Here is a 16834-nt window from a genome sequence, read left to right as displayed (position 1 = left end):
ACTGATTACTTGACGAGACCAGGGGAAGCAAAACAGAACACAACAGACAGGGACCGGACGACTATCAAAATAAATCAGGAAGTCAGAAAGGGGAACAAAGACGCAGACCTGACACCGGAAAATAGCTACAAGGAACTAGAAAATAAAGCATAACCAAATCCCACAGTCAAAAGAAACCCAGAACAGAACAGACAAAATTAAGGAAAAACAAAACACACAGGGTCAAAAGGACCCTGGACCATGACAACTTTCCTCTGAAAAATCTTGGAAAGAGCAGTGGCCACCCAACTTCAGCAACATGTCTAACCATGATCTGGCTTCAGAGCACACCACAGCCCTGAGACTGTTCACATTAAAATAACTAATGACCTTCTCATTGCCACCGACTCTGGCCCCATCAGCATCCTCATCCTCCTGGACCTTTCTGTAGCTTTTGACATCATTTCTCACACCGTCGTTCTTTCACTTCTATCCAGCTATCTCAGCCTCACTGGTACTGTACTCTCCTGGTTTCAGTCCTACCTCTCCAAATTTGTTACAGCGGGAGGCTGCATCTCCACCTCTGCTCCAGTTAACCACGATGTGCCTCAAGGTTCTGTACTTGGACCCCTTCTTTTCACCATCCACATGCTCCCCCTTAGTCAGATTGTCTGCCGCCATGGTCTCTGCTTCCATTCCTATGCTGCACAACTTTATTTCAATATCACACCTTCCACCCAGCTCCCCACTTAATCACTTAACTGTTTGCATGAAATCAAGTGGAGTGACTTAAGTCACGCATTACCTACAACATCCTTCTTCCCACTTATAAATCCCTCAATGCCCTGGCCCCTCAGTATTTGTCTGACCTCCTTCACCCATACAGTCTAGAACACAGATCTGCTTTCTGTCCCTCACACCAACTTCCATACCTTTGGGGACAGAGCCTTTAGTATGGCAGCCCCCACCCTCTGGAAGTCTCTCCTTTTTAAGCTTCACAAAGCCCTGTCACTGGACTCTTTTCAGAAACTTTTGAAAAGTCACCTGTTCTAAAAGGCCTTTAATCTCTAATTTATTTAATTTATATAGATAATTTTTTTTACTTTTGTTTATTTCACACTCTTTGCAAAGCATCCTTGGGTTTCTTAAAAGGTGCTATATAAATCTAAGTTATTATTATTATTATTAACAAAATGGAAAGAACACAAATTATTGACTGATAGGTGTAAGGTGAAGATATAAATTAAAACACCTGCACAATTCCATAGAGCATCCTAAATCGAGTTCTTTTATATCTAGATTCCACCAAAAAGAAAGGGCAAAGAAAATAACACATTACAAATAATTATCTGTTATCTAAACAGTAGGCAATGAATTAAACTATTGGGGAATAATTTTTGATTCACAGTCTTTAGTTTTATATAGTAGCCCATTACAGTCGGTTAAGAGATTTGTTTTCATATTTTTTAAATGAGTTTTACAACATAATTTGTAGTAAATTATCACGCTGAAAAAAAAAAAAAATTTCCATACATGCCCTCTATTTTGGCATGTTTCATTATAATTTAGATTTTTTTTAAATTTGCCTGTTACCAAATATTATTTGCTTTGTGTTACTCTGCTATAATTTAGTAATAAATCATTATTTTTTTCTTTTAAACCTCTCAACTCCCTTTGGTAAACAGTAATCCGTCCGCTGCAGTAGTTATGATCCATTTAACCACTAAAAGTGCCCTTGAGTAATAACAAAAGTCGTTACTAAAGGATTTTTTAGAGTGGCAAGTATCTCAACCAATTACTACAGTGGGTGGCAATTGCGCAAGGTTTTCCACTGACCAATCACAGAGCAGTTCGTTGTAAGGAGACTACTAGTGTGGAGCCTTTGTGTTGACATCTTCGGGGCATTGAGAGGTATTATTAATATTTTCAGCATTTTACATTTGATGGTTTCCCTGAGAACAATTACACTCCAGTAAAAGAATATTTGTGAGTGATTTCGCGGTCAGTCTATCAGTGCGCCTCAATTTGCAAACAGAAACCGGCGTAAGTGCCCATATGCTACCGTTGGTGCTAGCTGGAGCTTATTGTTAGCGTCGGCTAATGTAGCATGGCCGCTTGTGAAAAATTGGAAAAGAATTATTATAGTCAAGGCAAATATATGCTTTCAGTACAATGTGTGCGTAGCAGTAATATTAAAGGGTCATCATATAGATTTCATATGTTATATTCAAGGCGCTGTAAATGAGTAAAGCTGCTGTTAGGCAGCGCTTGCTAAGCTAGTTTTGCCGATAGCTTGCTATTTAAAGAAGCACAGAAAGAAAGACTGATTCTTTCTAACGGGATTCAGCATATTTTATCAGAAAGTTGAGTACAAACAGCCAGACGGTAAGCCGTGTCGTGTTTTCTCCAGGAGATATCCTAGTTTGATTAATAGTTACTCAGCAGTCTTTGCAAAGAAGCGAACCATTGTTAAACATATGCGTCCATGCAGGGTTTGGGGTATTTACTACTTTTTTGAGCTAAGTTGTAATCCAATCAATATCACATGAAAGGCCAACATCAAACAGTCCTGTTCGTAACTATATTTCTGGTTCTGTCTTTATTTCTTAGTGTTTGAATGGATATTACCAGATGCACGGAGAAATGGGTAAAACAAGACAAGGTTACTGTACCTTGGAGCCGTCATTTCATAAAGTCATGACATCCATAAACACGCAACATTGTTTAAATCATCCAGTTATACAGATGTTTTTGTTTGTTTATGTTTGTTTGTGTTTTGGATGGTGTATTTTAGAAAGCCCAGCAGTTTTTGGCAATTGGCTGCTGTTTGTAAAGGTGTAATATTCAAATGGGAGGGGGGATGGGGTTTATCAAATGTTTATGACCCAAACCACTAGTTAGTGACTCATTAGGATTTGAGAATCAGTAGGTCCTATTTTGTATGCTGTGTCTATTATTATTTAGTATGGATTTTGTAGTTTTTTTATGTTGTGAAATTAAATTTTTTATATATTTGGTGCCGTAAAGTGCTGTGACACACACACACACACACACACTTCTTTTTCCAGTACTCAAAACCACATCATCATGTTCATCTAATAAGTTGTAAATCCTTTTATTGGTTACACTGTTGCAAACATCCAAATTTCAACCATTTCACAAAAAAAAAAAAAAAAAAAATGTTGCTGAAGGCTTTATCATTAAGGATTGCATCTCATTTCTGTGCCACCTTTTTATTTTATTTTTTTAGGAGAGGCCTCCAACATCTTCCATAATGCTGTCTAGCAAGAAATCAGATGCTGGTTCCTCCTCCTCCTCCTCTTCATCTTCTGCACCAGGAGGTGATAGAGCCCCGGGTTCTGACATCCAGACGGGACCTGTGGCCTCAGTGGCTGGAGTTATGGATTCAAAGAAAAAGGAGCGGTCTTCCCCTAGTGGGGAGCACGGAGGAGCTTCGTTATCCCACCAGCCAGGCCCCGGAGGGGCAGATCAGGACTCTGCTGAAGTCCGTAGGACGAGTCGACGCAAGCGAGCAAAAGTAAATATTTTAGGTTTATGTATGCTCATGAGGAAAGGATTTTAGGAAATTAGTTTATTCAGGCAGTGTCATAAATCATTATGTTCTGTACTTCAGGAGTGTTCATTATCATCGTCATCATTATCATCATGCAGTGTTCATTATCCTAAGTCACAGGTTTTCATCTTATTGTGTGCCTCTGTGAAACTTAGAAATGGCAGTAGTTTCTTAGTGTTTACAGTGTGATAATTGTGGTGGTTGTTGGTTTCTCCTGAGAAATGTTTCAGCACTTCTAAGAGAAGTGGGAGTACATGAACTGTTTATGCGAATGCCGGTTTTAATGATGCTTTTATTGTGCCTACTGTTGCAGGTGGAGTACCGCGAGATGGACGAAAGCCTGGCTAATCTTTCGGAGGATGAATATTACTCAGAGGAGGAGAGGAACGCCAAAGCAGAGAAAGAAAGGAAGCAGGTCATCCCTCCTCCACCTCCACCAGTTGAGGAAGAGAATGACAGTGAACCAGAGGAACCATCTGGTGAGTGTAAGACTTGCATTAAAATAAAACATGTTCTGGTTGAATATTGAGTTTACAGTCTATCCTTTACTCAGTAATTTGTTGTAATTCAGAACTCAGTGCTGTGTTAATCTGATCCTAAAACTCAGTTTTAACAGAACACAAATATGCATGATTCTTTTTAGGTTTGGAAGGTGCTGCTTTCCAGAGCCGTCTTCCTCATGACCGCATGACATCCCAGGAAGCAGCCTGCTTCCCTGACATCATCAGTGGACCCCAACAGACTCAGAAGGTCTTCCTGTATATTCGCAACCGTACGGTATGTATTCATCTAAATGCATTAATTTGTGGTTATAGACAAAGGGTAGTACTGTAATTCATGTTAATCTCATCCAGCTCCAACTGTGGCTGGACAACCCCAAAATACAGTTGACCTTCGAAGCCACAGCACAACAACTTGAAGCTCCATATAACAGTGAGGAATTAAACCTTTTTTCCATTATTTTTATTTTCATCTTCATACATTGAGATTTGATGTCCATTTGTTCTCTTTGTAGGTGATACTATGTTGGTCCACAGGATACACAGCTACTTAGAAAGGCATGGCCTCATTAACTTTGGTATTTATAAGAGGGTCAAGCCTTTACCCAGTAAGTTCAGTCATTATTTCCTCTACTGAAATAACACTAGCCTTTAATATAATTTAGTGCAATTTATGTTTTTATATTATATTGGAGAGGTCAAATGTAATACCATATTAATGTGCTTCTGCCTTTTCTTGCAGCTAAGAAGACCGGGAAGGTTATAATCATTGGTGGAGGTGTGTCTGGCCTAGCTGCAGCCAGGCAGTTGCAGAGCTTTGGGATGGATGTTACTGTACTGGAAGCCAGGGTACATTAGCAACAGTGTTTTTATTAATCAGATATTGGTATAAATCATTTGCGACTGTAAAATGCTCACTGTAAATTGTATAATAAGTCTTGAAATGCTATTTATGCACTTTATTTATCCTCAGTCATGATCTAAAATGAACTTGTTTCTTGAAATGTTCATCTTTCCATGCAGGACCGTGTTGGAGGCAGAGTGGCCACATTTAGGAAGGGCAACTATGTTGCAGATCTGGGAGCCATGGTAGTCACAGGGCTGGGTAAGAATCAGATTCTTTTTGTTGAAATGCTCATCTAATAATCATCTAATTAAGTTAAAGCATCCTGTAAATCTTTAGTATCCAACTGTGTGCTGTAGCGGTGCATATATTTTGGCATACAATGCCTAATATCCAAAAACATGTTCAGGATGCAAATAATTAGTTATGCACCTCTTAGTGGCACCTGATAGTGAGGTCACAGCTTTTTTTTAATCAGTTTCACATTTACTTTGATTAACCTGTAGAGGGTGATAGATGCCTGTGTAATCTCAGTGCCTTTTGCGTTTGTCTGTGTGCTTATTCAGGAGGAAATCCTATGGCAGTGGTCAGTAAGCAGGTAAACATGGAACTAGCCAAGATCAAACAGAAGTGTCCACTGTATGAAGCCAATGGCCAGGCTGTGAGTATAATGAATGATCTTATCAGTTACTGAGTTGCCTCTTGTCCATTATCCTGTTGGGGCAAAATTCACTGAGACACCTGAGATAATTGTGGGCAAATACATATTTCCTTTAGTTTCTATGGGTTGTTTTTTGCAAAAATCCAAACTTTCTTAAGAAACCAAGATACAACAATAGGCTAACAGCAGTAGAGGCATGCATGTTGCCGTGTGAAAAATATCTGCTTGCTTCAACCATACTGACGTTCATACTGAGACACACCCATTAAACATTCCCAGTGATGGTAGCAAAACTATGTGAACCATTTGATTAAATAACTCATAGAACCTCCATGAGCAACGGACATTTGCACTATGTCCAGATGAGACGAGACCACACCAGCACAATGTTTAGAAGTCATTCTACATCATTTTTGTTGGGTTATCTAACTCTTAGAGATGACTTTGTAATCCTTTCCAGTTTTATGGATTTAGTAATTATTTGGAAATATGTTTCACGTCAGCAGACGCTCCTTGTGAAATACAAACTCAAAATTTTTGTGTGTGTGTGTGGTATTTCTGTAAGTTAAGTAGTCTCTAACAAAGTGGTTCTCAAACCTTTCTGGCATGCCACACTTCAGAAGCCAAAGAAAAAGTTCACACCCTATAAATTTCACTAACAGAAGAGTCCAAATCTAATTTGACTTTATAAAAGGTCTCGCAGTAACTTCAGCAACATTATTTTTTGTCATTCATCTTAGTTTCACTTCATTTTTTTCTCCCCACCTGTCAGTTCCTCATCACCAGTTCCTCTGCTTCCCACAGTTTGAGGGCCACAGCTCTAAACCCACCTCCATGCTGGTTTATTTATTTGACTTCAGGTTTGGTACCTCGTTACTCCAATCTCACTTTTTGAATACGCCTGGTGGTTCACGTGGTTTTTCTGTCACTGTTAATGTTTGAATGAGTGTTTTCATTATGGATGGCAAAGCAATGAGTTTGTTGAAATGGTTCACAACCTGGATGTTTTAAGACACATTTATGCATAAGTGTAGATAGAGCCATATAGATGGCTTTTTTGCTTTTTTTTTTTTTTTTTTTTTTTTTTTTTTTTTTTTTTTTTTTTAAAACAGAACTGTCTGTTAGGATTCTTATGCTTGCAGAGCAAATACTGTCTTGGCATTAAAGTGCTCTGTGTTTGTGTTCCTAGCTGGTTCCCACTTTTTTGTCCTCAGGCAGGGATATGGCGTTCAAATATACACAAAACACAACGGTGGAGCTATTTAGCTACTTACTGTTGCGTGTGATCAACAACAGCTCTAGTTCCTCTAGGAACAGAAAAGACCAGAAAACGGATGTAGCCTAATGTCATTAAATTGTGTTTTTTTCCTTTTGTTTGTGTTCTGCCCATTAAGCTGCAGCAACATTAGTAGGATGTTTAGGATCCTTTTCAGGGCACTCAATTGAAGTCGAGAATAGCCAGCAGGTCTCTTGAAGCATCTAAATCATGTGTAACTCATTTCCTCCTCTGCAGGAAAAGGCAAATTAAATGTACATGTTTTATTTTTGTGCAAACCTGTTTGAGTTTGAAGTTATTTACTTAATATGTTGTCTCTCTCTTCCCTCTCCCCTTTTGTCTTTTCAACCCCTTCCATGTTAATCTTTTGGTGAACTACTAAAGGGTGAACGGTGCACAAGTGTATGTATCTGCTTATTTAAATATTATTTTCTTACCTCATTTTGAACCAGTTTTAGAACTAAATATTCCTGCTCATCCACTTGAACTTTACATCTCTTAATCTTTTCTAATCCATGTTGGAGATAAAGAGAACAACAAATAAGCAAATTGTACTGAACCTTCATATTTGGGAGAAATAGAAACACTATATTTAGCCTTTTTTTTAAGCAGAGGATGCCCGAACCATTAGTTTGTCGTAAAATGTTGAATGAAATGTTAATTTGTGAGTAGAAGCAAACTAGCCATCACCTACAGGATATTTTATCTCATTCCAATAGTAAAAGAATCTGGTAATAATATTGGCTATATTCCTGTCAAATTGCAGGAGTGATGAGGTTTGCTGGGAAAGATGTTCAGTGCATTAATCAAATAAACTATGTAAAGCACCAGTCTTTGCTTACAGCATCCTCACATGCTTCAGACAGCTTGACATTTAAAATGTAGCGTGTTCTACTAACTCTTAACCATAGAACTAATTATTTTCTTGCATTGTGTCTGTGCTCAGTGATTTTGAAACATGTCGTATGTTACTGCATGTTTACCAAGGCGTCAAACGCTGGAATATTTGAAAACAGTTTTGAAGAGAAATGACTTGACTCTGCTTTTATTAGTGAATTAATGAGAAATCTGCAAATCAAAGTTGGGATATGGAGTGTTTTGTCAATATTAATTCGATAATCAGTAAACATCAAAAGTTTTTAGAGCAGTTTTGTTTATTGGACTGGTTGTAAAACTTATAGTCACATTTCACATACCTTTAGTTTTATTCCGCTGTCTTTAAATGTGACTGATGCCACATTGAATGTGATCGTTTGCGTGTCCAGGTCCCAAAAGAAAAAGATGAGATGGTGGAGCAGGAGTTCAACAGATTGCTGGAGGCCACCTCTTACCTCAGCCACCAGCTGGACTTCAACTTCCTCAACAACAAGCCTGTTTCCCTGGGACAGGCCCTGGAAGTGGTCATACAGTGAGTATGGGGAACACTGCAGGAGCACAGACAGGAGAGATGGTGGCAGATGCATCCTGTACATGTGGAACCAAAGATGCTTAGAGGTACTTTAATACGCCTCTAATCATGTCTCTATATATGCAGGCTGCAGGAGAAGCATGTAAAAGACGAGCAGATAGAACACTGGAAGAAGATTGTAAAGACTCAGGAAGAGCTCAGGGATCTTCTTAATAAGGTGAGCATAAATGACATGGATTTCCTTCTTAGATTAATTTTAAAATTGTCAAGATGACTTCAACTACAGTGTAACTTGCAAACCTAGTGATTAAGAAAAAAATATGACTTACCTTTTGCACTAAATGAGAGTCATTGCATGATCATGCAGTATAGAGGAACACTGAAGCAAAGTTATGGCTGTCATTGCCTTTCTCTTCCTCTCATCTCATCTCCTCTCATCTCCTGTGCTCCACTCTTTTCTCCACCTTTCAGTTGGTAGCCACTAAAGAACGTGTTAAGGAGCTCCATCAGCAGTATAAAGAAGCAAGTGAAGTAAAACCCCCCAGAGATATCACTGCTGAGTTCCTGGTGAAGAGCAAACACAGAGACCTCACCGCACTCTGTAAGGTAAGTTCAGCACATTTTTGGAAAAACTGAAAAATATGACAAACTAACTCATAAGTGTCACAGAAGAGCATTAGAATAATAATTCTTTCATATCTTTATATTTCGTACACTTTCACGCTGTAGGCAGTTACTTGGCAGGAGTATTGGACCTGGTAGTAATCACACTGCTGCTGCAGCAAGGTTTAAAAACTGTTGCTGTGTTTGTGAGGCGGTATTACATATTCTAGGCTGATAATCAGATGTATCCATTCTTCAGGAAGTTAATCAGCATAATGTTCAAGAGTTTTTCAGTGTTAAACAAGTAATTTTTAAGAGTATTATAATGCTAAAAAAAGGTCCTAGCATGTGAAGGGGATATTTTATGGACCACTAGGCCAGGGTGGATGCCTCACAGAATTTTAATGCCGTGCTGTCTAAGTAAACCAGACAAGCTGTGTTTAAGTGGTTTAATGCCTCAGTTGGACATAATATTAGAGTGAGTGCTGCTGTTTTATTTTTGGTGTGGATAAATCACCTCCACTACTTCTGTGTGTGTATTTAAGGGGGAAGATTTAGTTGGTTTAAACACAGCTGGTATCTGAATTGGATTTGTCTGCGACCCATCCGCTCTCTGAGTGACCACTTCAAGGCTTTGAATCACTGTCTGACGGTCGTTCTGTCTGCACATGTGTATTTACACACTTTGAGCAAGACAGGCTTAAGCTTTTAAGAGGGTGTGTTTGTGTACATGATATTCATTTATGACTACACCATACAAGATTTTAAAGTCTTTTTTGGGGGGAGGAGGAGGATAGTCTGTGGTAGTCTTGCTACTTTTCATATTTCCTCAGGTCAGCTAGTTTGGAGGCAGGCAACCGTAAGACTTGACTCAGTGTAGCTTTGCCTGAGGCTTGACGTGTTAGGTGGTATTGTGTCTTGTGGTGAACTGATGAACAGGTTAAGTCAGCCCTTTCTGTCAAAGCTGCCTTTTCTGCATGACCTGAAAATCTCGGGGAGTGTACCATGTACACACACACACACACACACACACGCATGGGAAACTCGCACCTAGTTCCATTTCAAAAGTCTGGAGTTTGACATAAAGTACTGGTGCATTGCTAATATTGGGTTATTAGATGTAAGTTGAAGTTAAAATTTATTAAAAGAATGATTCAGTGAGCCCAGACTATTAAAAAAAAAAAAAAAACACAGATATTATCAGTATCTGGAAACACAAGAGATTTCCTCTTCTGTCTGTAAGTGTGCACCCTTTGGACAGCGTTAAAATCAGGCTATATGTACACGGAATGAAATCTGCATTATATGATCGTTCTGGCTTTCTCATTCCCGTGCAGGAGTTTGACGAGTTGGTCGAGATGCAGGTCAAACTCGAGGAGAAGCTCCAAGAACTCGAGGCCAATCCACCCAGGTAAAAAAACAAAACAAAGTAAAACTAGAATTTAAAAAATATGTCATTTAAGTTACTGTTTATGATAACAAAAGTGAAATAAAGCTGTTCTAAAGAAATGCCTTACTTTTTCAGCGAGATACTGTTTTTAAATTTAAGTTCTTAGCCAGAACACATACCTTAAAGTTGGCTGTACTTTGTACCACAGCTTGCACCACTTGGCAATTTAGTGGCAAGGCAAATCCTGTTTTCAGCTTTGCAGTGGTGGTCTATTACATTGTACTAAGCAAATTAATTTGTGCAATACATTGCTGGTCCTTTTATGAGCATGAAAGTCCTCTAACAGCTGGGATTGAACTGATGAATCTTCGGGGGCTTTCCAGGCTAAGTGAGACTGATTACATCGAAGCATCATTGACTAAATGTGAATGAAACTAGTTGGCTAAATATATATAAAATAATTGCTTCTTGAAGCCCTTAACAACACTGAATACTTTGTTTATTGTTGTCAGTTAAAACATTTGTTTTTAAAATAGAAACCTAATCATGAAAAAGTTGGGACTGTGTGAAATGTGAATTAAAAACAGCACGCAATGATTTGGATATCTCATAAACCCACATTTAATTCATTAGAACTTGGAAAACCTATCAAATGCTTAAACTGAGACATTTTGCAATTTCATGAAAAATATTAGTTCATTTCTAAATTTGATGTCAGCAGCATGTCTCAAAAAAAGTTGGGATTGGGTCAACAAAAGGCTGGAAAAGTGTTACTAAAAAGAAACAGTTGGAGGAACATGTTGCAACTAATTACATTAATTGGCCACAGGTCAGTAACGTGTTTTGAGATGCAGAGTTTCTCAGAAGGAAAGTTGGGCAGTGGTTCACCAATTTGCAAAAAACTACATTTACAAATTATGGAACAATTTCAATAATCTTACCCAACATAAAATCATGAAGAGTCTGAATATCTTATCATATCTCACGAAAATGGAAATCACTGCCTATGGAAGTAGCAGCTTGCACTTCTGGAAAAACACCATCAGTACTCAAAGGTATATACAGGTTTTAGAGCAACATATGCTCCCATCCAGATGGCATCGTTTTCATGGAAGGCCTTGCATATCTGAGCAAGACAATGCTAAACCACATATTGCAGCTATTGAAACAGACAAAGAAGAGCCAGGACTGTTGAGCAGCTAAAATTTTATATCAGACAAGAATGGGACAGCATTCTTTCTCCCAAAAGTCCAGTAACTGATCTCCACAGTTCCCAGCTGTTTGCTGACTTTTGTTAGAAGATTGGATGCTGCACAGTGGTAAAGATGACTCCATCCCAACTTATTGAAACATTTTGCTGCCATCAAATTCAAAATGAGGTCACATTTTTCTTAAAATAGTACATTTTCTTAGTTTAAACATTTGATATATTGTGAAGAAAATAAGGGTTTCATGAGATGAAGTCATTACATTCTGTTTAAATTTACATTTTACACAGCATCCCAACTTTTTTGGAATGTGCTTTGAAAGAGCAGCTTGACTTGAGTGAGCATGTGCTGTCATTATACCTCACCTCTCTTTGCCTTTTCCTTCTTTCCCACAGTGATGTTTACCTGTCATCAAGGGATCGGCAGATCCTAGACTGGCACTTTGCCAACTTGGAGTTTGCCAATGCTACACCCCTCTCCACCCTTTCTCTCAAGCACTGGGATCAGGTATATACATGAACACATTTTGAAATGTCATAACTATGCGATGAAAGACTATTGTTGGTTTCACGCAGACAGTCGAGGTTGTTACCCATTTCATTTGCACATGCTGTTTGTCAACTTTGAGATACTTTTGTCTTTTTGTTTTTATTTGGGGAAGATTATCGTGCTGCTGGGATAACCGGTTATTAATGTTTTCACAGGATGATGACTTTGAGTTCACTGGCAGCCACCTGACAGTAAGAAATGGTTACTCATGTGTTCCTGTGGCCTTGGCTGAGGGTCTTGACATCAAACTAAACACAGCGGTGCGGCAGGTCCGATATACAGCATCTGGTATGCATCTTCTGTCATTTGGCAAAAGTGGAACTGAAGCTCATTATTGCAGTTCATCCAAATGTTAAAAGGTTCTCTGTTTCTCCTGTAGGCTGTGAGGTTATAGCTGTAAACACTCGCTCCACAACTCAGACCTTCATCTACAAGTGTGACGCTGTGCTGTGCACACTGCCTCTTGGCGTGCTGAAGCAGCAGCCACCTGCAGTCCAGTTTGTTCCTCCATTGCCAGAATGGAAGACATCAGCTATACAGAGGATGGGCTTTGGCAACCTCAACAAGGTTGGACTTGGATGTATAGATTGGCATTTATTTCATAAGTAAAAATGATAATCTTCTGTCTGCTGGATATTATTTGGATTCATTTAGATTCTACAGAGTCAGATTTTTATGTTGGTGTTCAAAGATTTTAATTTTAATCCCTCGTTCACGGCATGGGGATGTGTACGAGTGATGTGCAGACTCCTGAAACGTGTCATTTCCAACATTGGGGTTCAAGCTCTTTTGAGGCATGCGGCATGTTTCCAGCAGAACTGAGGAGCTCAGTCCCCTGGGAGACCTCCTCTGCTGTTTCTGCTGCAGCGTCATTATGCTGATAACTTGACCTTCAGCTGCTGGAGGGATATTGCATTCAAAGCATAATGATTATTCAGGATTTATTGATTGTATTCCCCAGGGGTTTGTTTTTCTGCTCTCAAATTGCTAAGCTTGCACCTCTGCTGTATTGAGCTGATTCATCCTCTGATTCATCCTTCATAAATCAGTCAAGGCGTTAATGTTTCAGACAACTCAGACATCAAGGATTCCCCTTTGCCCGATATATGGCTAGGTTAGTGTTGCTCTAACCCTCTTGTTTGTTTGGAAGATGAAGAGTGGTAATCAGAGAGGAGAGTGTGTGTGGAGGTGGAGCAAAGCTGGTTGGCGTGCAAATGAAAGATGCTTTTTGCCTCTGTGTTAGTAATCCGATCAGAGTGCTCATTCTGCGTCACTCCTGACCCCACCAGCTCTTCTACTCTCTCTGTTGCTGAGCATCATCTGCAGCAGAGTACTTTATCTTCTAATTCTGCTGCATCACAGAGGAGAGTACTGCATTATTATGCAATCGGAGCTGCTACTAATGCAGTTTCTCCAGCAGGAGGCGCTCTAACATTCACATGCTCATACCTATTTTGGACTGCAAATGTGCTGAACATGAGACATACTTCACAGGCAGTTGAGTTTTGACTTAAATAAGCACCCTGATTGTTAGGTGGCTTGCTCTTAATTTGTGACCCTCCCTGTTTTGAAGGTGGTGCTGTGTTTTGACCGTGTGTTCTGGGATCCGAGCGTTAACCTGTTCGGTCACGTCGGCTCCACCACTGCAAGTCGGGGCGAACTCTTCCTGTTCTGGAACCTCTACAAAGGTGGTGTACACGTCACGCATTACAGCCGTTTATGCTATTATTGTTTCAGTACTTCCTTAGGAGCTTTTACTTACTGTTCAGAAAATGAATCACAGCTACATTTAAATAACAAATTGATTCTTCCCTTCAGCCCCGATTCTACTCGCTCTGATGGCTGGTGAGGCTGCTGGCATTATGGAGAACATCAGTGATGATGTTATAGTCGGACGCTGTCTGGCCATTCTTAAAGGAATATTTGGAAGCAGTGCTGTGCCACAGGTACATCTTTTGTGCATTATTTGTGTTCTGTCCCCAGTTTTGTTCAAACACATCTTAATATTATGTTTGAAGCTTCCACTAAAGTAGTGGTTGGGTTTTTTTTTTTTTTTTTTAGCCTGTCATGTCTGGTAGATCTTGCAAGCAGAACTGTGATCTGAATGCGTTGTTGTGCCAAACATATTTGCTATTTCAAGATGAGCTCTATAGGTTCTCAATAGGCTCTTCTTGTTGATGTTTTAACCCTTTATTTTATTTATCTGAGTTATTTTTCCACATACTATGTAACAGCCAGAGCTGACAGGCTGAAGAAGAGGAAAATAAAGAGAAGAAAAAGGGAGAGAGAAAGGGAGCAAAAAAAAAAAGGGGAAAGAGCACAAGTCTATTAATCAGATACTTCATCACTTTAACATATAAAAAAATACTATCAATACTTGCAAAAATAAATTTGTGTGTGAAAAACAAAACTAACAAAGCATGTTACGCACACCAACAATTTTGTTGAGTTGTGATTGAGTGGGCGTTTGTGTCTGTGTCATGTTTGTGTCTGTGTCATGGAACGTACTTACCAATGAGGGCAAAACGCTGCAGCTCCACCCATCAGAAGCCAGAGGCAGGTACGGAAAGCCCCCGGAACCCCAGGCCACCAGCAGCCCACCAAGGGCCAGGAAGACCCCCGGCCACTCAGTCCAAAGACAACCGCACACCTACCCCAGCAGACGGGAGAGGGTGGTCTCATACGGAGCCCCCCCAGTCGAGGAGCGTTGGGTTTATTTTCAAGCTCAAACATTTGGGTTTTCTCAGTTGTCCAATATTTTAAGTGGAATGTCGAATTCATTCCTGAATTGACCCCCATAACTAGCAAAACTTAACACAGCAAGCATATGTGAAAGCACCCACAAGGGGAGTCGCATCCAAACCACCCTTCATTATAAATCATTTCCTTATGGTTTCAAATGGGATAAAATCATATGCATGCATGCCAAGGTTGGAACTGTGCACCATCCAGCTGTTTACAGGTCCCTCTAATATCATCATGGAAAATGCTTAAAAAGAGCGTGTTCTTTTTGTTTTTTGTTGTCATGGCAGCCAAAGGAAACTGTGGTCACCCGCTGGCGTGCCGACCCCTGGGCGAGAGGATCCTACTCGTATGTAGCAGCAGGTTCTTCAGGTAACGACTATGACCTGATGGCGCAGCCTATCACACCTGGCCCAGCGATACCGGGAGCCTCCCAGGTACACACAAGAGACGACCACTTATTGTTCAAGATTGTTTGGGGTGTATGTGTGTGATATTATGGGTGCCCATAATATTCAAGCAAAGCAAAGCGGAGCAGTTTATTCCCAACACAGATGTTTTTGGGCTGTTTTGATGTTGGCATGCCGATTGATGTGAAGTTTCTTATGCGTTGACTGATGAGCTCCACATCCCAATCCCTTACCTTCTTTTAATTGATTCTTGCGTTGGAACAATTTAAAGTGTATCGCAATGGATTTTTTTTTTTTCTTTTCCTTTTCAGCCTGTCCCTCGTCTCTTCTTCGCCGGTGAGCACACCATCAGAAATTATCCCGCTACAGTTCATGGGGCCCTCCTCAGCGGTCTTCGAGAGGCTGGCCGCATTGCTGATCAGTTCCTCGGTGCCATGTATACACTCCCCAGACAAACCACTCCCACAGCCACCAGTAACCCTCAGCAGGCGCAGCCCACTGCCACCGTCTGAGTTCTTCCCAGCACAGGACTGTATTATCAACTAAAGCAATTTGTGATGAATTTAAAAAAAAAAAAAAAAAAAAAAAAAAAGGTTTAACCATAAACTGGTGACATTTCTGCATAGCTTTTTTTTTTAACACATGAACTCTAGGCAGTACCAAGTCTGCAGGTTGTCCAAAGTTAGGCTTTCACAACAGGGAGAGACATTTTTAACTATTGGAAATTTAGTTTTGTGAAGGCTGATGTTTAGGTAGAGCATCGGGAACCAGGACAGGTGGCACCCACTAGCTGCTATGAATTCTCTCATCTCTCCGTAGAAAAATCTTTACAAAGGTTTATGACTACAATGTATTGTATGAAAGCGACTTCAGTCAAAGATCTGTGAAGTCTGAAAACCCTTTTAGACATGGCATAGATAACAGTGAGGGCATTCATACAAAGGCCAAACCTTAATTCTCCTAACGGCTTCATTCAGGCAAAACCTTTCAGAGTGATGGTGATTTGTGTCTACACCTGCCCACAGAGTCAGAGAAGTTTCTCTTCCGGTTTGGGAAATGGTGAAAATGAAATTAGATACAGGATCATTATCTACATGTTGCTTCTGTGTAGGATATTCTCTACTGAGCTGAGCAAATCGCAGAGATGCAGGAGACACATTCCCAGTAACGATCTATCGTAATAATCTTTCTGAGCTAGTAAGATAAATTATTTTGACGTTGACACTTCCAGAAAAGTGACTGGAAAAGCTGACACCTTCCGATGCCGTCAGATTGATGTGAAGGAGTGGATCATGGTGGGGGTCATGAAATTTCCTTTTTTGTTTTTCCATGAATTTTTTTTGCCATTAGACAGAAATAATGAGATTTGTAGAGTTTTCTGGCCATATGTGTAATTAAGATTCTTTTCGTTAGAGCAGATCTGTTCTTCAGAGATAGTTTGGGTCTTAAGTGTTCCCAGAAAAATGTGAAAACATACATACAGTTAAACTACAAACTAATACCAGAATAGGACATAGCCTACTACAAAGACTGGGCTGTCAGGAACCAGTGAGGAATAATAGTTTTTTTTGTTTCACACGCTAATGCTATAATTATTGAGCTTAAAACTGGCATGGAATTACTTTTGGTACTCGGAGTGATTCGATGTGGAGCTATCAGAGCTGAATGTCTTATTTATGTGGGTTTTTGT

The 16834-nt window shown here is 39.8% G+C and overlaps 1 protein-coding gene across 7 annotated transcripts; it reads left to right on the top strand.

The window, feature by feature from the left end:
* Positions 1-1790: 1790 nt before the first annotated feature.
* kdm1a (lysine (K)-specific demethylase 1a) lies at positions 1791-15737 on the top strand. 7 transcript variants are annotated; one of them, XM_030718937.1, is made up of 22 exons: positions 1834-1890; positions 2590-2626; positions 3230-3517; positions 3867-4038; positions 4197-4330; positions 4408-4486; positions 4569-4661; positions 4796-4902; positions 5077-5158; positions 5464-5558; positions 7219-7236; positions 8100-8242; positions 8369-8459; positions 8714-8848; positions 10183-10256; positions 11839-11950; positions 12148-12280; positions 12372-12559; positions 13566-13680; positions 13811-13938; positions 15025-15171; positions 15456-15737. In XM_030718937.1, exons 2-22 carry the CDS (start codon positions 2597-2599, stop codon positions 15654-15656), a joined length of 2565 nt encoding a protein of 854 aa, XP_030574797.1. In that variant the 5' UTR covers positions 1834-1890; positions 2590-2596; the 3' UTR covers positions 15657-15737. The 7 variants fall into 7 exon arrangements, with proteins under 7 accessions (XP_030574802.1, XP_030574797.1, XP_030574798.1 ...); XM_030718938.1 differs by having other exon boundaries at positions 3864-4032; XM_030718936.1 differs by having other exon boundaries at positions 3864-4038.
* The last annotated feature ends 1097 nt before the right edge of the window (positions 15738-16834 follow it).

Source organism: Archocentrus centrarchus, chromosome 22, assembly GCF_007364275.1.
Source record: "Archocentrus centrarchus isolate MPI-CPG fArcCen1 chromosome 22, fArcCen1, whole genome shotgun sequence".
Classification (NCBI taxonomy): domain Eukaryota; kingdom Metazoa; phylum Chordata; class Actinopteri; order Cichliformes; family Cichlidae; genus Archocentrus; species Archocentrus centrarchus.
This window is presented reverse-complemented; position numbering and strand designations above follow the sequence as displayed.

Bases quoted from the DNA above. Each gene is read 5' to 3' on its own strand.
- kdm1a (XM_030718936.1), top strand. From the start codon at position 2,597: ATGGATATTACCAGATGCACGGAGAAATGG. The intron at 13,681-13,810 runs GTGGTGTACACG...TCTTCCCTTCAG, and splicing joins GTTCTGGAACCTCTACAAAG to CCCCGATTCTACTCGCTCTG. The intron at 15,172-15,455 runs GTACACACAAGA...TTTCCTTTTCAG, and splicing joins CGATACCGGGAGCCTCCCAG to CCTGTCCCTCGTCTCTTCTT.